Source organism: Dendronephthya gigantea, unplaced genomic scaffold (genome assembly GCF_004324835.1).
Source record: "Dendronephthya gigantea isolate DGI-Jeju-01 unplaced genomic scaffold, DenGig_1.0 000030F, whole genome shotgun sequence".
In the NCBI taxonomy this organism is placed as follows: domain Eukaryota; kingdom Metazoa; phylum Cnidaria; class Anthozoa; order Malacalcyonacea; family Nephtheidae; genus Dendronephthya; species Dendronephthya gigantea.
In genome coordinates, this window is record NW_021163040.1 from 461,018 (window position 1) to 481,976 (window position 20,959).

The window sequence follows — 20,959 nt, forward strand, 5'->3', positions numbered from 1 at the left end:
TTCATTATGACCTTCGAGGAAAGGATGAGGTAAACTAAATAGCCATTCAGCACAAGATCTCGCGGTTTAGTGGTGAAGAGAATAGTCTCTCAAGTCCATGGTAAGTCGGTGGTTCGTTTATTATCAACTTCGAGTAAAGGATGAAGTGAATTAAATAACCCTGGCCGTTCAGGACAAGATTTGTACTGTAGTGGCCAAGACAATGGTATCCCAAGTGGTAAGTACTAAGTCGATGATTCGAATCCAAGCTTTTTCATTATGACCTTCGGGAAAAGATTGAAGTAAATTGAATAACCATGCCCGTTAAGCAAAAGATCGAGTGGTGAAGACAATTGTCTCCTAAGTGATAAGTCGATGGTTCGAATCCTCTCATAACTGTTTTTCATTATGTCCATCCAGAAAAGGATAAAGTAAATCAAATAACCATGGTCGTTCAGAAGTCTAGTGGTCAAGATGTTGGTCTCATGTGTCGACAGCCGAAGGTTCGAATCACGTTTTAGATGAAAATTTTTGTTATTAATGTTACATCGTAAGGTTATGGCGAATAAGTTGGTGTAGGCTTGCAACAATCACCAGTTAGCCTTGTGGTAAAGTCGTGGACTATCCAGGTCCTTCGAAAAAAAGTTTAATAGAACAAAATGATTCGCCACACGTTCTGCTGGTCTTGTGGTGATTCAATACTCTCCAGGTTTCCAAACTGGGAGTTCGAATCCTACTTATAACTGTTTTTCATTATGAACTTCGTGAAAAAGGTTAAAGTAAATTAAATAAGCATAGCTGTTCACCACAAGATCTTGTAGTCTAGTGGCTAAGACGATGGTCTCACAAGTGGTAAATCGATGGTTCGAATCCTACCATAACCGTTTTTCATTATGAACTTTGTGAAAAGGATAAAGTAAATTAAATGACCATAGCCTTTCAGCACAAGATGTGGAAGTCTAGTGGCTAAGACAATGGTCTCCCAAGTGGTAAATCGAAGGTTCGAATCCTACTATAACAGTTTTTCATTATAAACTTCGTGAAAAGGATAAAGTAAATTAAATAACCATAGCCTTTCAGCACAAGATCTTGTAATCTAGTGGCGAAGACAATGGGCTCCAAAGTGGTAAAGCGATGGTTCGAATCCTACCATACCGTTCATCATTACTGATGAACTTCTTTAAAAGGATAAAGTAAGTTAAATAACCCTAGCCTTTAAGCACAACATCTTGTAGTCTAATGGTGAGGATAGTGGTCTCCCATATTTTAAATCGATGGTTCGAATCCTACCATTAGCGTTTTTCATTATGGACATCATGAAAAGGATAAAGTAAATTAAATAACCATAGCTTTTTAGCACAAGATCTTGTAGTCTAGTGGCTAAGACAATGGTCTCCCAAGTGGTAAACCGATGGTTCGAATCCCACAGTAACCGGTTTTTTATTACGAACATCGTGGAAAGCCAAAAAAAGGATTGAGATAAAGGTAGCCTTGAACGTCACGCGCTGGTGGTCTAGTGGTGAAGACAAGGGTATCGCAATCTAGATGACCATGGTTCGAAACGTTATCTGGGCCTTTTTTTACTATGCTAATTGCAACTCACAGACATGCGTCGTGCATGTAAGTGTACTGTCTTTAATTATCTACGCATATGATGTATGCATGTGGTCATTCGTGCATTGTGTGGACTATTGCATGATGTCAAGAAAATTTTAAATGTCCTTAATTCACTTGATTCACATGATTAAACGTACTTAAACGATATTGCAAAGCGAGAAAATGTCAAATTATGTAATTATAAACCCCGCGCAGTCGCAGTGAACAAGTAATAACCCCACAATAGCCACATTGTGCAATGTCCTATATACTAAGGCGACGACTCTTGAAGCCTTGAACCCCAATGATTATCCTTACCTAGTCTAGGGGCGAGGACAATGGTCTCCCAAGTTGTAAATCCTTGCATGGTTCGAATCATACCATGACCGTTTTTCATTATCAACTTCGTGGAAAGGATAAAGTAAATTAAATAAATAACCGTAGCCGTTCGGCACAAGATCTTGTAGTCTAGTGGCGAGGTCAATGGTATCCCAAGCGGTAAATCGATGGTTCGAACCCATCATAATCGTTTTTCATTATGAACTTCGTGATAAAGATAAAGCAAATTAAATAATCGTAGACGTTCATCACAAGATCTCGTAGTCTAATGGCGACGACAATGCTTTCCCAGGTGGTAAGCCGATGGTTCGAATCCTACCATAACCGTTTTTCATTATGAACTTTGTGAAAAGGATGAAGTAAATTAAATAACCATAGAACTTCAGCAGAAGATCTTGTAGTCTAGTGGTCAAGATGTTGGTCTCATGTGTCGACAGTCGAAGGTTCGCATCTCGTTTTAGATGGAAATTTTAGTTATTAATATTACATGGTAAGGTTATGGAGAATAAGTTGGTGTAGGCTTCCAACAATCACCAGTTAGCCTAGTGGTAAAGCCGTGGACTATCAAGTAAAAGTTCGAGGTATCAGGAACAGGATGGTGCATTTCTCATGGCGGTAAAAGAAAAAAAGGTAGGTATGTTGCTCGGGAGAGGTTTATACTCGGTTAATCTTTGGAAATAAAAGTTAATCTTTAGGATAGATAGGGTGAATGAGGGGTATATGAGTACAAAAAGACTTAGTAATTGGGCGGCGGGCGGCGGCCTCGGCTCCCGGGGCAAGGGGGAGGGTGTAGGTGAGAAAACAGTATATAAAATGTTTAAGTCTTTTTGTACTCATTTAAACCTCTTTACCCCTATTTATCCTCCTATTTACTCCTATCTATCCCTACTTTTTCCTATCCTCACATATCCCCAACTATCCCCTAACACAATTAAATGTTTGAAGAAAGCTTGCTTTGAAAGTCAGGAAAGCCGGGGGAAAGAGAACCCCCCTCAGTCTACTCCTCGCCCAAGGCGAGGGCATATTCGCCCTCTCGCGCTACTCCTCTCACACTCGCAAATTCTCACTTTATTACCTTGTTGTTCTTTTTCGGTTTATCCAGGGCTTGAACCATCGACTGTATACTTGGCAGATCATCGTCTTCACCACTACACCACCAGTTCTTGTGGTGAAAGCTAACAGTTTTTTATTTTACTTTATCCTTGTTTGGAAGGATCTTTGACGAAACTTAATACCTTTTGGTAGGATCTCAAATGAAATAACAATTTAAATGAATTCACTTTAATTAATCTTCATAATGTAGTTTCTCAAATTTCACACACTGTATCTTTACTATCTTATTCGTAGCTTGTAATGTAATATTAACAATTTGTGTTGTCGCTAAACTGATCTGATCACATACAGATATGCGGCGCCTTATAGCACCATCATTCCATAAGTTGGTTATATGCGACCCAAGTGAAGCTAATGGTTACGGTGCGATTGTTTTGTATTTTTAATGACGTGAAGTCAAAGTAAAGTACAAGAATTAACAATATATTTCAAAATAGGTTTAAAAGAAAGCCGTAAAAACCCGTCTGAATGTGAATTGGGTATGGAAATTTATACGTAGGATGGGTTGGGTAATGCGTTATCATTAGGATAATAATTGTGTTTATTTTCCTTAGCCTTGTTCCGTCCTTGACCGTGTTGGTATTTCTGAAACTCGTCTGATTTATCCGTCTAAATGCGAGTTTAAGACGAGTTTCTCTTGCAGACGGGATTCCCGTCCAACTTACCCGTCTCTTAATTTAGCGGACGGGAAAGTTAGACGGGAAAATTCGGACGAGAAACCCGTGTGTGATTCACATGCATGCATCAGACGAGTCCCCCGCTTTCGATGAGTTTCCCGTCTCTAATATGAATCCGGCTAAAAGTATAGTCATGAGGCAACAAGCATTACATCTGAAATGGCATCTGAAATCGCAAATATCCAGTTAAACAGACATTGACTATTTATTTCAAGACTTTGTTGTATAAAGAGTCGAAACACTAGCTTGTATCGCTAGCAGGTTCGTTGAATATAAAATACGCTAATCTAATATTTGAACCTTTATACAAAAGAGATCAGCGTCTTAACAACTGCTTGACGACCACATCGTTTGTCGATAAACTATTGTTCTCTATTTGACTTAATCGTTTCTTCGAAGAACTTTTAAATGAAATAATTATGAATCGTTGCCGTAATATTGTTGAGCTGCTGTTTGTTTGTTTGTTTGTTACCGTGGTTAACTGCGGAAATTGCGCTTTTGAACTGAACTAATTTACTTTTTACTTCATTAAAAATACAAAACAATCGCACCGTAACCATTAGCTTCACTTGGGCCACATATAACAACTAACTTATGGAAACATATTGTTTTAAGGCACTTGATACTTGCATGTGATATTTTAGTGAGAACACAAATGGCTACTATTAGGTTACAAGCTACGAATAAGATACAATTGTGTGCGTGTTTTAGACGAGAAAATAAATCATGAAAATTAAAAAGATACTACCCATAAGGTATTCGGTAATATAAAAAAGTACAGCCTTTCATCGCAAGATCGTGCGGTCTACTGGTAAAGGCAGTGCTCTCCGAGTTTAAAGGCGGAGGTTCGAGTCCCAGATGGGAATGTTTCTTTTCTTCTATTTCATCAAAGATACTTCCAAAAAGGATTAAGTAAAATAAAAAACTGTTAGCTTTCACCTCAAGAACTGGTGGTGTAGTGGTGAAGAGGATGATCTGCCAAGTTTACAGTCGATGGTTCAAGCCCTGGATAAACCGAAAAAGAACAACAAGGTAATAAAGCGAGAATTTGTGAGTGTGAGAGGAGTAGTGCGAGAGGGCGAATATGCCCTCGCCTTGGGCGAGGAGTAGACTGAGGGGGGTTCTCTTTCCCCCGGCTTTCCTGACTTTCAAAGCAAGCTTTCTTCAAACATTTAATTGTGTTAGGGGATAGTTGGGGATATGTGAGGATAGGAAAAAGTAGGGATAGATAGGAGTAAATAGGAGGATAAATAGGGGTAAAGAGGTTTAAATGAGTACAAAAAGACTTAAACTTTTTATATACTGTTTTCTCACCTACACCCTCCCCCTTGCCCCGGGAGCCGAGGCCGCCGCCCAATTACTAAGTCTTTTTGTACTCATATACCCCTCATTCACCCTATCTATCCCCTAATTACCCTAAAGATTAAATTTGATTTCCAAAGATTAACCGAGTATAAGCCTCTTCTGAGCAACATACCTACCATTGTTTTTTTCTTTTACCGCCATGAGAAACGTACCATCTTGTTCTTGGTGCCTCGATCTTGTACTTGATAGTCCATGACTTTACCACAAGGCTAACTGGTGATTGTTGGAAGCCTACGCTAACTTAATCTCTATAACTTTACCATGTAATATCAATAACGAAAATTTTAGTTTATCTAAAACGAGATTCGAACTTTCGACTGTCGACACATAAGGCCAACAACTTGACCACTAGACTACAAGATCTTCTGCTGAAGGGTTATAATTATTTAATTTCCTTTATTCTTTTCACGAAGTTCATAATGAAAAACGGTTATGGTAGGATTCGAACCATCGATTTACCACTTCGGAGACCATTGCCTTAGCCACTAAACTACAAGATCTTGTGGTAAACGGCTATGGTTATTTAATTTACTTTATCCTTTTCACGAAGTTCATAATGAAAAACAGTTATGGTAGGATTCGAACCAACGATTTACCACTTGGGAGAACATCGTCTTAGCCACTAGACTACAAGATCTTGTGGTGAACAGCTATGCTTATTTAATTTACTTTAACCTTTTTCACGAAGTTCATAATTATTTCAACAGTTATAGTAGGATTCGAACTCCCAGTTTGGAAGCCTGGAGAGCATCGAATCACCACAAGACCAGCAGAACGTGTGGCGAATTATTTTATTTCATTAAACCTTTTTTCGAAGGAACTTGATCTTGCACGTGATTCGAACCATTGACTTAACACTTAGGGCCTGTTTACATGGAGCCGAGTTACCCGGTTAACCGAGTTACTCGCCTTGCCGGGACAAAACGGTACTGTGTTTATATGGAACCGGGTAACTCGGTATTTGTCACGGTACATTGTAATTACATGACGTACTCATTATGTAGGACGCGAAATTTCAAAACGTTTTATACAATGGTGGTAAATGAAACGTAAACGCGCATGCGTGTTTGGCGAATATTCTACTCGCCTAGCCGAGTTTCTCGTTGCAAAGTGTTTACATGGTATAACCGAGTAACTCGCCTTGCCGAGAGAGGGTAAGTTAATAATGCTCAAATCGCATTCCTTGTGGCCAATGAAATTGCAGTATAATATACGCTCGCGGTTACTGATGATGTATAATTAATGATTTAATATTTGCGTCGATTTGGTTAAAAAAAACTCTGTTTCAACAACTTTTGGAAGATCAGGAGGTTTTTATTATGCACAAAGTTTTCTACTTGGCAGATCAAAAATTTTAAAAACTTAAACATTGTTTAATCTATTATAATTTGACCAAAAGCGCTCGTTCGTTTTAAAATGCTAAGAAGGTTTTTAATTTACTTCTCTATACATAAAAGCATGCAGGCATAATTTCAATCGTCACGCCCAGTCACACGCACGATACCGGATTGGCATAATTTCGACATCAGGTTTTTTAATAATTGCACAATTATGTGTGTTCGTACAACCCCCCTACGAGTACATGCACTGACTATCACAATTAACTATACGCTTTTTACGAATCCTGTATCGTGTATAACTAGGGCTTCGGGAATCAGTAAGAAGTTTAACCAATCTTCAATTAAAATAAAATTAGATTATCCTGTATTACCTTCCACTTTATAAACAATTACTTAATATTTATAATTCAGCGTTAACCATGCATGCACGTGCACTGGAAGAGTTTTTGAAACCTGGACATTAACGTTTTGAAATCAGACCTCAGTTCGGCAAAACCAAGATGAGTTGGGTTTGAAAACATCTCGGAAAGTTTTTAACAGCACACGGATTTGCAAATATTTAGCATTTATCATCTATATTCACAGTTATGACCACACCCTGTAGGACAACTGCGATATTTCTGGAACCAATCTTTAATATGTCGCAGGTGACCGCCGTGACCACATCCTTGGCACCAGGCTAACAGGCCGCGTACCGTCGTATTGCTGGTAATGAAGAAAAAAGAGAAGCTAAAAAATTCGTCTTTCGTCCGCACGTGAGCGGATATGAGCATATATGTTTAAAATATTTTATCATTAGTTAATTCATCTGCCCGTGGCAGTTATTAGACGAACAACGTCAAGAGAATTTCCTTCCGACGATGTCTGTGTGTAAGAGATCGAAAATTAATATTACCATACATGAAAAGGCGGCTATTTCGCAATTATAGCCATTATTGCTTATAACTGACGGACCTCATGTAGAATTTCCATGTTTGTTTTCAATGTTTAGAGAATAGAAATTATAGAGGAAAACAAATCCTAGAAAAAGGCAATATATACTCTCATTCATGCTAGAAACTAGTGTCGTGTCAGAGGTACATTTTAGCCAACATTTAGATGCATGCATGTAAACACCATGGGCCGGTTGTTCAAAAGCAGGTTAAATTTAACCCTGGGTTAGTGCTAAACCTGGGTTAAAATCCTTAACACTAGGTTAGCTAAACCTGGGTTAAAACTGTGTTGTTCAAAGCAGGGTTAGCGGTAGGGTTAGTTAACCCAGGGTTAAAATATTTAACCTAAGATTAAATGTATTTTAAGGACTAAATTGGATATAAGAACGTTTTCGATTGGTCAATAAACGAGCGTCAAAACTTTACCCGACGAGGATATATTGTTAGTCGAAAGATTATATGCCGTGAGGGCAGGGTCGAAGGGACGTTGTTTTGAACAGTAATTTCCGTGCATGGAATTTTGGAAAGATTCGAAATGAAAGGCCATTTTCTATGATAAACAATGTCGATGTGAAACAAAATTAAGCAAATTATAAACAATCTATTTTAAAATTTCAGGCATTCTTTTATTATTCAAAATTCAGGAACAAACATAGCCTTACCACTTGCTGCCAATCAAAAGCATCGAATTTAAGCATCCGAAACAAATATTTCGATTACGATGTTTCAATTTGTACGGTTGTATTCATTTATCGTGTATTGCATTGAATTGAAGCGAAGATAAATAAATCAATACATCAGCTGAAACCGAACGAAGTCAAACTTAAACAATTATTTGCTGTCGAAATTATTCGTAAACCTTTCAAAAGTGTTTAATTCATGACGAATTATACGTGTTTACGTGTTTCAGCTCCTTATTCATCCTATTTGAATTGAAGTTAACCCAGGATTAAAAAGTTAACCCATCTAGCTAGCAGGGTTAATTTTTTTATCAATTTTAACCCAGGGTTAACGCTAACAGAGCTTTGTGCAACGCAAATCAACCAAGGTTTAAAATTTAACCCTGGGTTAGGCATTTTTAACCCTGGGTTAGCGTTAACCGGCTTTTGAACAACCGGCCCCATAACTTCTTTACCTATGGTACATTGTATACATCCTATGGACAAGAATACATATATACTCGGATATACACACGGATGTTCCTAGTGACACATACCAGATAGAGCAGGCCGGAGAAAGGCTCTTGCACTTGGCACAAGTCCAACCACATTTATCTGGCGGAAGTGGCTTTCGACATTTTTCATTACTACATAGTGTGTGAACTGTCGTGGACGTCTACAATTATCAGAAAGAAATAAATCTTTCACAAGAATATAATGACTGTGACATTGCTAAAACAGATTGATAATCCTATCAGTTTTGCGAGATTTTTAACAAGACCCATAATGTATTTGTATGACATTCTAGCCTGGTTTCTTGGTAATTTAGCTATATCTTGGGTTTGAAATGCATTTACATGCATTTTCTGAACCTGAAAAATTTGAAGCGAGGAACATCAGGCTTCTGGGGCCGGTTGTTCAAAAGCCGGTTAACTTTAACCCAGGGTTAAAAATGCCTAACCCAGGGTTAAATTTTAAACCTTGGTTGATTTGCGTTGCTCAAAGCTCGGTTAGCGTTAACCCTGGGTTAAAATTGATAAAAAATTAACCCTGCTAGCTAGGTGGGTTAACTTTTTAATCCTGGGTTAACTTCGATTTAAAATGGATGAATAAGGAGCTGAAACATGTAAACACGTATAATTCGTCATGAATTAAACACTTTTGAAAGGTTTTACGAATAATTTCGACAGCAAAGAATTATTTAAGTTTGACTTCGTTCGGTTTCGGCTGACGTATTGATTTATTTATCTTCGCTTCAATGCAATACACGATAAATGAATACAACCGTACAAATTGAAACATCGTAATCGAAGTATTTGTTTCGGATGCCAAAATTCGATTCTTTTGATTGGCAGCAAGTGGTAAGGCTACGTTTGTTCCTGAATTTTGAATAATCAAAGAATGGCTGAAATTTTAAAATAGATTATAGATTGTTTATATATAATTTGCACATCGACATATTTCACATCGACATTGTTTATCATACAAAATGGCCTTTCATTTTGAATCTTTCCAAAATTCCATGCACGGAAATTGCTGTTCAAAACAACGTCCCTGCGACCCTGCCCTCACGGCATATAATCTTTCGCCTGACAATATATCCTCGTCGGGTAAAGTTTTGACGCTCGTTTATTGACCAATCAAAACGTTCTTATATCCAATTTAGTCCTTAAAATACATTTAATCTTAGGTTAAATATTTTAACCCTGGGTTAACTAACCCTACCGCTAACCCTGCTTTGAACAACACAGTTTTAACCCAGGTTTAGCTAACCTAGGGTTAAGGATTTTAACCCAGGTTTAGCACTAACCCAGGGTTAAATTTAACCTGCTTTTGAACAACCGGCCCCTGATGTTATAGATGTGCTACTTCATCAGAACTTAAATCAGAATAAATATCCAACCTGGTTTAGCTCCGTTAAGGCAGGCAAATTTGAAATATTAATTATTTCAGCTGAAATTGTCCACATTTGTAAACAGCTAAGTAAATCTAAAATAAAAAGGAGCACCAACGTTTTGCACAGACGAAAGGCGCCGTAAGCAGTTTGGGGCAGCAACGGCAGATGTAAAAAAGGGTTGCAGATCCACGGAAGAACGCATTCTCAATAATATTATATCGGTTAGTTTTAATACGAAGGACAGGCATCGTAATTATAGCACGCTTTAAGCTGTGAATTAACATGACATATAGGCAGGCCGCGCGTAAATTAAATAAGTTCGTGTACAGACTTTAATTAAATAACTACAAGCTTTGTACATCATCTCGCAATAAACATTACCTAAATATGACTTAAACCATTCTTCCTGCACTTTCTCGTCTATCTCGGGTCTTATCTTATCACCAAGAACAAGCAGAACTGATACGCACATCTGAATATCTCCCTATTATATAAATTTAATATAAAGTATTCAGCACATAAAAAATACTACCATGCATTTGGCGTTAAAGTACAAAGCATGGACTATTTTACGAATTTGTTTCTTTTTTAAATTTTCATAATATGTTCACTTATACTATAAGACATTATCCATCTAAACTTCGAACAATGCACAAAAAGTTTACGAATGAAACCACATCTAATCGAAGCAGTCGTTTCTTTGTTTACTAAGGCCTGGTGCAGACTGGTGAACTAGGCACATACACATGCACGTCACTCGTGACAATTGTCATATACACATGTTCCTGTCAGCGGGGAAAAAAATTGAGGTATTCTGTAATTCGTGTCGTAAAAATGAGCACGAATGACAAAATATATCAATTTAATTGGTCCCCTTATAAACAGTCGGGTAAAGCTAATGACTTTGGAACAAGGAATAACAATTCGTTTAAAACCGAAACAGAACTGTCAAATAGTTCACGCTTAATAATTTAACGCAGATCAAATCAAAAGTTCCCAGCTGTCTTAATTTGTGCCGTAATGTTATAATCATCATATCTTGCATATAGTACTGTAAATAGTATACAAAGCCGAGATATATTAATCTCTTTTTAAATTAAAGAGATATGGCAATAAAAATGAATTCTGTTTTTTAGAAAAGAAAATTTACACTTCTTTTAGAACTATTTTACAAAATTTGTTTATCTTCCTTACTTCGCAAGATATTGGCGATCAAAAACATCGACTATCGAGATATATCCGCCATCTTGTTTTATGATGAGATCTAATTACGTGACGTCAAAAGCAGGGTTGACGCTTAAAAAATAACAATTACATGTTTACGCTTTAGTTTAGAACTCTTACAATTCAAACGTTATAATTTGAGATACGTAATTGTAATACCATGGAACTATCACTTCGCTGGATCGTTAATTTGAAGTTACAAAACGAATTTTCACCCAGCTTATGACGTAACGCATATCAGAGCAAGAGTATGCACATCCAAAATGGCGGATGGAAGATTATCATGCAGTTTCCAGTTGTTACATATACCTTGTTAGCATAGTATTTCAAGCAATCTTTCACGACCCCTGAGCAATCCCATTTTGGAAAAAGCTGAGCAAAAAATATTATAATATATTATCAATATTTACTTAAGTAATAATAGCTATATATATATATGGTAAAACTTGCACCAAAGATATAATCATTATATCACTGAAATAAATTAGAAACAATTTGTTTCAAGTTGTAAATTAAAATGACTGTTTGAAAGAGTTCTAAATGATAGCATAGCATACTTACTACATTTTTCATCTCTCCCTGATTTGTTAGCAAAGATTCCACAAACGACGTTTGTTGGGTATATACACTTGCAATATCAGAATCTATGGGACTATATATACAGACGAGAAATCATAACCAGGAAAAATCAGTGGGGAATATAAGGCTGTGGAAAAACACCTATATTAATATATTATATAGGCGTAAACGACCGCGATCGTTTATGCACTTCGTCAATAAAAAAGGGAAACAAAAAAGATAGGACTTAGGGAATATAGAGAGTTTTACAAGAATCATTGCATACTTCCTATTCCGTAATTTCAATTACTTTGAGAGGAAGGAGATTTTAAAAGCTACAGCCTAATATACCACACAATGTCATGCATGCTGTTTCAACAAATTTGTTTGAACCGTCCGGTCAAATTAAATGAAAGCGCCATAAATATGATACCTTATTGGCGTATCAGGTCTTTCCTGGTCTGTTTCTAATGATGGTGGTCTATAAAAACAGTGATAAACAGTGATGAAGGCACCCTATCAATTCCATGTTTTTCAGAATACTAATTTAGCAATAGCTAATTTGCCGGACGAGTTTAGGCTATAGTATTCGCGCATATATACATACACACTAGGCACTAGGCCTCCTATAGCTAAATAACTAAAACACTTTCATGCTATTATAACCAGTCGAACGTATACCTATAAAAGTGAAGAAGTTAACATAACTCCATGTATGCAGTACAGAGTAAGGATGCAATGAATGTGCCAAAGTTAATTAAAGATGTTTACTGGACAAACTTTATCGCAGAATATTGATAGAAATAGGAAGAAACATGCATGATTTTCAAATATATTATCTTGAACCTTACCTATCTTCAATGTTCTGCCTAGGCTCAAATGCCTCCTGAAGATGAAGAAAGCAATAACGTTAAGTCACCCAATACCACGTAACTTAGTTGTGTGATAATTGCATGCATAGCTATATCATTAAATTCATTATGCTACGGCTTTTTAAGAAAGTGATTTTAAAGTCATATGTTTGGTATTACGGAACCGCACATGCATGCATGTATGTGTGCAAATACACCATGCACATGCATGTACGCTGCATATGTGTAGAAATCTTCAATAAATCTGTGGCCGAAGTTTCAAAATGTGAAATTTCTGTCATATGATTTGAAACGCGTGGTTTGCTCTATGCGTGCATGTGCATGGACATCGTGCACCAAAATTTATACATTTTTTGTTCATTTGAATTCTACACAAATGAACCATATGTACTTTTATTCGTATAATATTGATCGTTTCATTGTTAAGAAATTAACCCTATGCTGTTCTTATACCTGAATGGGAATAATTTGGTTGAACCTGCGGCAAAACTTACATTAGCCAACGTGTAATCTTCTAATTGCATTTCTCCACTGATATCCTGAGAATCAAACTGGAATTCCTGCTCTTCACTAAATACAAAATCTTAAACGAAAGCAAATAAAATTATATCATATGTTCTTAGAATTCTTTTTTTATGATTCTCTCTTCAATCGAGCAATTAATTATAGCATACCTTTATCGCCAAAAAATGTGTCACTCTCTGTAATATCATCTTCGCTTGTTGACGAATCTTCTGTAAACAAACTTCAAAAATAAAATGTCTGAAGTAAAACAATAAAAAACAGTTTTCCCGAACCGTCGAGTAAAGCCGACAGAGTGTATATAATAATAGACCTTTGCCATTATAGACTACTTATGAAAATGACCATTATGAAAATGACCATTATGAAAATAAATACAAATAAGTTTATGCAAATATAAATCACAACAGTTTTGTACAAAAATTGTACTAAATCTAGTAAGAATGCAAAGTTTGGTTGCGAAATGTTTTAAAATGCGGGGAAAATATATACCATTGCAAAGTTTGCAAATTTGTATAGTTTTGCACTACGACAGGAAATTGTCACCGCATTCAGACGAAAAATGGTAATAAAGGATTTTCAATAGTGAATGAGTCCGTCTAAAGATATTTCTGCATGTAACAAATTATATAGGTCACGTAAGTTTTATTGTCTTTTTAATGTTTTTTTCAGCTGTCTCTCTAATCACTCTATGGTATTGAAGAAACAAAATTACTAGTGAGCCCAGATTAGAAATATCGATTGCGCTATATATATTAGATATACCTTGTTGTTCATCAGATTGAATGTCCTTTTTACTTAATATATTCTGAACTTCTTTGTCTTCATCATTGAATGTGTCGACAGTCTGACCTTTACAAAAAAACGAACCGAAACAGATTATGAGATAGAGACGTCATCCAACACCATAACCAAAACCTCTCTACGAACTGTCAACTCACTATTTTGGTTCGTTTCTGTAGCCAACTGTGCCGGAGCAACTGACGAAGAATCATTTTGCACAGCTTTGGCGAAGCTCGAAGGTGGCAGCAGCTCGGAGAAATTACACGAATACATGACCTTTATTATGTTCCACGTCTGCGCCTCATGACGGAGTCCAAGCTTACTACATTGCTTAAAGGTGAAAAAATGACACCGGTATTTGAATTAATACTATTTGAGCCGGGACGGGATTTTATATTAACACGTTCATAGTAAGGACGATTTTTCACTAAATTTAAATTCAATAGATTTCAAAATCGAATAAAAGCCATTGACTATAGTTACAGACTAATTAACGCAAAGTGGCCATCTGCTTCAAAACAATGTATAAAGATTATAAATCTTGTATGCAGCTTAAGTTGTTTTTAATTTCATTACCATTATACACCTAAAAAATATTGTCTCCCAATAATTCAGAAACTTTATATTTACGCACAATATTAATCATTAATCAGGTACTGTAATCCTTTAATAATCACGTCATGGATAATTCGTTTTTCTTAAGTCCTGCGATTTTCCAATATGCAAATATGTTTTTGGAAGATAAATATGTTGGTTATGGTTTGAGAGAAAGAAGAAATAGAAATTAATGCAGTCAAGCATACCTCAGCATTGTGGTCGCAAAGTTCATCAAAAGGCTGTCCGCTGAGAAGGTAGTTCTTGGCCAATACCTTAAAGTTTTTTAAGTCCTATAAAAACATTACAAACGGATAATGACATACACTTATCCAAATTCCACATTAGAAACATTCCATCTACGAAACACATTCTAGGAGTCATTACTGCTTAAAAATATTCGTTATTAAGATTACTCAACATGACTTACACCAATACTACCAGCAGGAAAATTGTACATCGACAACGTGCTAGTAACTGCAGTGACTTCCTCGACCTTAGCTGGCTGCTGATTACGCATTGCTCCGAGTGAAGCGGTCAAATGGGCATTAAATTTCCTGCAAAGAAACATAAAGGAAATTACAACGCCATTCAGAGTGCTTCCTAAATTAGCGCAGTTTTGACATGAATTAACATGCGCACTCTTGGCGCTATTTCAACCAATTTTGATCAAAAAATTGATATGAAAGCTCAACTTTACTAGAAGCAATAATACATTTATGCAGAATCCCCTCGCCAATACATCAAAATAGTACAAAAAATAAACGTCAAATGTTATCTTTTGAACATTATAATGTAGTCGAATCCAATCGTTTCGTTTCGCGGCGGCTCAGGGATAATATTGAGTGGCGCAAATTTTACATACATTTTCGGCTTTGGTTCAGGAGGAGTAAGTTGACCACTTCTTGCAAATGCAATATCTCCAGTAGAGCTAAAACCAAGTGCAACAGGAGGAGCATGCTCCGCAGGTCTGTAGGCGTCTACAAACCAGTTTTGATAAATCATCGAATCCTTTCCGCATGAGAACAATATATTGGGGTCCTTGTGGTCCCAAACAATTCCTATACGGGAAAATATCAAACAAATGTATTGCCAACAATGCTCGTTCTATTTAAGGTGGTCTTGTATCTGTAAAGCGAAAAAAATGGGTTACGTTTTGTATCCTTAACAACGTGTTGTACAACTGCTTTATATAAATTAAATTTCCATTAATTAAATATTTCATGATTTCTGCGCGAATATATGTAAGCCTGCGTACTGTACGCGTACCTGTAACAGCGTCCTGGTGTTGTGTGAACTGAGCGTGCGGAAGATATGGTCTACGTATATCCCACACGCTAACACAGTTATCCACCAACAAAGCACAACTATATAAAACACAATCAGGTCATATTAGAAACCATGCAAGCTTAAGGGTACTGTAACAACAGAAGAACAAAGAAACCTCGCGATATGATATTTTCGAAATGGTCTCCATTTAATACGAGCGACCTCAGCAATAGCTCGAATTTGATGCGTCTCCGTCGGCTTGTGCTGCGTGTCCCAAACCTAGTACGAAAAATTGAAAAGAAACGTTACGACATTTGTTTTCTTTTGAAATCTTCTCAACCTGACTTGGCGTCATTTTTACTGATCAAAAAACCTGTTGGAAAACTCGCGGATGTATCATACATGTATCCTAATAAAAAAAGGTTTACATTGCATGAAATGTTGGGTACCGCTGGCAATTCGCCCGCTCGATGAGTGAAAAAGAGACCTCAAAGACCGTTGTCTATACTTGAAAGCAAACAAAAGAATTCTCTGCTATATTATATCTACTGTAATCATGCAAGCTAACAGTGTAAGCTACTATTTCATGTCATGATCTTATCGTATAATATTAAAGCAATTATCAAAATTAATATATATAACAACAGAAAGAAAATCCTCAGCCTACTTTAATGAACTTATCTCTTCCAGCAGTGCCAAGGCAATCGTGGTCCTCGGGATGCCAGTCGATTGAAAAAACTGGACCACTGACGTGTGCGACAAACGCTTGCAAATAATTGTCGATCTTGCGCGAATCCCATAGCTGCACAAAACAATAAATTTAGAATTAGGCACGAGGAATAGAAAAAAGCGGACCGAAAAACCGTTTTCTTATTGCAGTTGTTCTACCGTCTCTTTTTGTTTATTGCATTGCATTTATTGCCCGTTTATTGCATTGCATATATTGTTATCCATGATAAAGCCAGGCGCACACGACGCGATTTTTGTCGTACAATTTTAGTCGGTCGACTAAATCCTTGTCATCGACAAATTATTGCCATTACCCTTTAAGCGATTCCAATCAGCAATCGGAATGTATCAAAACAGTTTGGTATTTGCCGATTTCAAAATCGGCCGACTAAAATCGTACGAGAAAAATCGCGTCGTACACGTGCGCCTGGCTAACTGGCATTTCCTGTATTCATTCACAGTAGACTTGTTACCCAGTCTTAGATAATATCACGCCTAGCGGCAGGCCCCGACCCCTGTAGTGATTATGGAACACAAACGCCACATTCAAAAACACTCCACCTGAATTTCACCGTTTTCCATTGCGGCAGCAAAATATCTGGCGTCAGATGGTTTGAACTAAAAAAAAGAAGTAGCAAGAAAGGATCCATTAATCGAAAAAAGGATAACATGCAAAGCTGAACATCTGTGAAAAACTGAAATATTTCAACACCATACAAACTAACAAAAAATATTGTATAGCTGTTATCAATCCGATTTTATGGAAAGTTGAGTTGACGGAATTGTAGAGCAAAGGAAATAGGTGTAGTTACATGCACACTTTCTTTTTTTGTGAAATTGTTTCGTAAAAGATGATGCTCGTTCAAGTACCTTCACGTCACGGACGCTGGCGTTCTGCGACTTTCCTTTAAATGTCAAACACGCGTCTGCCTTACGAAGATCCTATTAAAAAAGAGAATCCTCTCATATATAACAGAGAAAGAAACCCCGAATACGCTGCCGAATTGCAACCATCAATCACTGCAAGCGTTTAAACTTTACATGGAAGGATTCAAAGATAAGGGAAGGCCTTCCCAAAAATGATGTGATGACATTACTTTTGATACTTTTTTGTGATTAACAATTTAGCAAGATCTCTTTTTGAACTATATCCAAGTTGATAAACTGATCATTAAGCTGGAGATGATATATGTATATGATTTGGTAGTGTACATAATTGCAAGTGCCTACGTTCACTGTTTAATGGGCCCCACTATTTAACATTAAAACCTCTTCCAACATGGCGAAATTTTCTTCGGGTGGTACATGCACTGTGTTTTTAAACGTTGCAGTGTGTGTAAGATGCATAACACGCCGTTATCGAGGTTTTAAAACCACCCTCCAAATACAATACCAAAGTATCACTAACAAAATAACGCATGGTGCCATCTTGTGAGCCACTGATCAAGATATCACGTTCGGTAGGATGGAACGAAATCCTATTCACAGTTCTTCTGTGTTCTGCTATGTCTGAATGAACATCACAGGAAGAAAGAAAATTACTGAAAATCCATTAAAAAAGCCAGACGAAAGAAATTAAAAAATATAGTAAATAACTCGTGGAAATGTGTAATAGCAAAGAGAGTAAAACAACATTTTCATAAATTTCAGATTCCTCGAATGACACTTTGAATGCAAGTACGTGGGAGGGAGCGGGTGGGCTCGAGAATTGCCAATGGTTGAAACTGTTTGTTGGAATATGATTCCATATATAGCCTTTTTCTCGATAATCCGTTTGCCTTTCTTTCCAATTTAATATTTTCGCCCTGCTTGTAATGTATATCTGACAGGACATTCACCTTCAAACCTCTATGCACGACATCTAATTATGAATTTTGTCATGCACTTTTTCCTCAGAAAAAAAATGACTGTAAAATGTCGGACAAAAATGGTTAAATGCTTTACACGTACCTCTTTTCCCGCAGTTCACTTGCTTCGCGTTTTTTGCCAAATTCACATTCCATACTAAGATAGTTCCATTGCCTGCTGCTGTCGCCAGCCTTTCATCTACACCAATGCAATGTTTCGTTAAAATTCAACATCTTATGCAATGATTCATTAAAATTCCTGCAGTGCTGTATTCCCCAGTATTAAGGCCTAGCTCACACGGACAAAACCCGACGGTGGAAGCAAACAGTGGTGGATCCAGGGTAAGGAAAAGTAAATTTCCACAGCTCTAACTTTGTAATCAAATTGGTATATTTTTATCAAAAAATATTCTTTAAAAATCAAAAACCATGCAATAGCATTGTTATTAATGTATTTTTGATTTATAATTAAGCCATGCAATTCATTACCCTGAATCCGTTACTGGAAAAAACCTGCAGCGTTTTTTCCAAATGGGTTGAAAAGTACACTCCCAGGAAAATAAAATATCTGAAATACTTCATAGGGATTGAGTTCTGTGCTTTTCAGTCTACAACACCCTTTTAATGTCGTCGACGTCGATACAACTCAATATTTACTGTATATAGCTGTGGCATTTAATAAAGGTTTATGATAAATATCAAGCACATCACTGAGTTCTCCGCTTTTTGTACTCCTTCAATCAAGGATTAAAGTTTGCACACTTTCCTACCTCCAGCAGGTTCCCATCTCACATCAGTCATGCTGTAATCCAGGCCCAATTTCTTATTCGCGCTACACAGATTGGCCACTTCACTAAACACGTTCTTCTGAACTTGCAAGATTTTAAGCACTAAAAAGAAAAATATAGGAGATTCGTTATTGAAATTGAACCTAGCAAAGTTAAAACGAGAACTACTCATGAAGTCGAAGCCAATGTAGGAAAATTAGTTTAGAAGTTGGGGGGGGGGCATGTTGCCACCTTCCAAATTTTCAATAATATTTTTCATTGACACGTAACATTTTACTGCCCGAGCCTTTTTTATGCAGTGAAACTCCGATCATCGAAATTCGTTGCATATGCGGAAACGCGAACGAGAAATGTGAATGCGATGAGATCAGTACTGTAACAATTGGAGCCGCAATGAGAAACTAACATGATAAAAATTGTACAGATATTTTATAACTGTTGTAAATGGATTTCTTTTTACCTGAAGACCGATTAATAAAATTAATATTATTCTACTGGTATCACCCACCTTCACTGATCAATTTATTACACTGATCGAATATACCATGCATACAGCTACCTGCTACCAGCATATTCGACCTCGTATGTCATCCCAGTTAAATATAGATACCATACATATGGCTCAAAATATACCATACACCGGTGTTTTTGACCTAATTATTATGCAATATTAATTATTAATTGACAGACTCCTACCTTTTCTTCCAGCCACTGCAATAAAAGATGGTTCTTTTGTAGAAATGTCCATGGCAGTTATTGGTTCTGTATTGAAAACATTGTACCCACTGGACTTGCCAGTGCCACCTAGCATGATATTTCAAAAAAGAACACTGCAATATACCAAAAAACTATTGCGGTTGGCTTTTAATTGTGTATACAACATTGTACATATGTCTTTAACAACAATATTAAGATTTCACTTTGCATATATGTATATATATATTTATATATATTCCAAAACTGGAATTTTTGTTTAGTCGCCTGATGACTTTGCTTTTATAGCTTAGTGTGAAACACCGTGTAGCGACGCCTTTATTTTGAGATTAAAGAATTAGTTAAATATTTACGCTGTGCTTTTTTTGGTATTGAGCACTCTTCTTGTCTATTACAAACAAATAAAATTTTGAATAGGCGGTGATAATTCCTATACAGATGAAACAGACTGCATATACAGGGTTCAGGTTTGCAAAATCATTTTTCTGCTGCAGAAATGGATGCAGTATGATGCACTACAAAATGCACTATAATATAGGTAAATGCACTATATACTCATGTGTGCCAAACTTTTTTGATAATATACGCAATAATTCCATGAAAGAGTTCTCTCGTGAACCATGGTCAGTGTTGTGCACCCACACCTACATCATTAATACTGGTATAATAACAATATAGAAAATGAAAATCAAATTACGGTACAGTCTACAGACGAGGAATATTCTGGCACATACGTTTAGTTTTGGATTTATTTCAATTATCAGCTTGCAACTATTGCACACTTTATAATTTTGCTAAAATTTCGTTTCCTCGCGTTATTTTCAGAAAAAATAATTAGAGATTTTGCAATTTCTTTTCAATATACATGATCGACATACACATACCTTTCTCTGCAGCACGCATGATCAGCGCGAACAAATTTCTGTTTCAGTGGCTTATATTGTTGCAAACGAGTTCATTTATTGTTTCTCGTTCATATTTCATAAAACGTATCCAAAAAATTAAAAATATTGTTACATTCCGTAGGTTTTTGATACAAACCTGTTGAAGTGTTCTGTTTTGAATTTTGATCAACGGGGAAATACTTCATGTAACATGTAGTTTGTTACCGTGACGCCATGTGCTCTCTTTTTAGTTTATTGAAATGACGCGCAAATACAAC

General features: G+C 36.6%; 1 protein-coding gene across 3 annotated transcripts; it reads right to left on the minus strand.

Moving 5' to 3' along the window:
• Window positions 1–6,362: 6,362 nt before the first annotated feature.
• Window positions 6,363–20,851, minus strand: LOC114524243 (GATOR complex protein WDR24-like). 3 transcript variants are annotated; one of them, XM_028545388.1, is made up of 25 exons: window positions 20,682–20,851; window positions 19,780–19,887; window positions 19,066–19,185; window positions 18,399–18,494; window positions 17,857–17,957; window positions 17,319–17,390; window positions 17,010–17,066; window positions 16,387–16,521; window positions 15,895–15,998; window positions 15,720–15,817; window positions 15,316–15,511; window positions 14,881–15,007; window positions 14,660–14,743; window positions 14,015–14,186; window positions 13,839–13,925; window positions 13,226–13,282; window positions 13,046–13,134; window positions 12,531–12,565; window positions 12,113–12,160; window positions 11,683–11,773; window positions 11,431–11,493; window positions 10,279–10,381; window positions 9,904–9,989; window positions 8,558–8,676; window positions 6,363–7,114 (listed from the first exon to the last, which is right to left on the minus strand). In XM_028545388.1, exons 1-25 carry the CDS (start codon window positions 20,698–20,700, stop codon window positions 6,979–6,981), a joined length of 2,403 nt encoding a protein of 800 aa, XP_028401189.1. In that variant the 5' UTR covers window positions 20,701–20,851; the 3' UTR covers window positions 6,363–6,978. The 3 variants fall into 3 exon arrangements, with proteins under 3 accessions (XP_028401189.1, XP_028401188.1, XP_028401191.1); XM_028545387.1 differs by having other exon boundaries at window positions 13,226–13,285; XM_028545390.1 differs by lacking the exons at window positions 6,363–7,114; window positions 8,558–8,676; window positions 9,904–9,989; window positions 10,279–10,381 and adding an exon at window positions 11,075–11,193 and having other exon boundaries at window positions 13,226–13,285.
• Between the last annotated feature and the right edge of the window lie 108 nt (window positions 20,852–20,959).

What these genes read in the sequence shown, in the direction of transcription:
- LOC114524243 (XM_028545387.1), bottom strand. An exon ending in ATGGCACCATGCGTTATTTT is followed by an intron (nt 17,391 to 17,856) that starts GTTAGTGATACT and finishes CTTTTTTAATAG; the next exon opens with GATCTTCGTAAGGCAGACGC. An exon ending in CGAAAATATCATATCGCGAG is followed by an intron (nt 15,818 to 15,894) that starts GTTTCTTTGTTC and finishes TGTTTTATATAG; the next exon opens with TTGTGCTTTGTTGGTGGATA.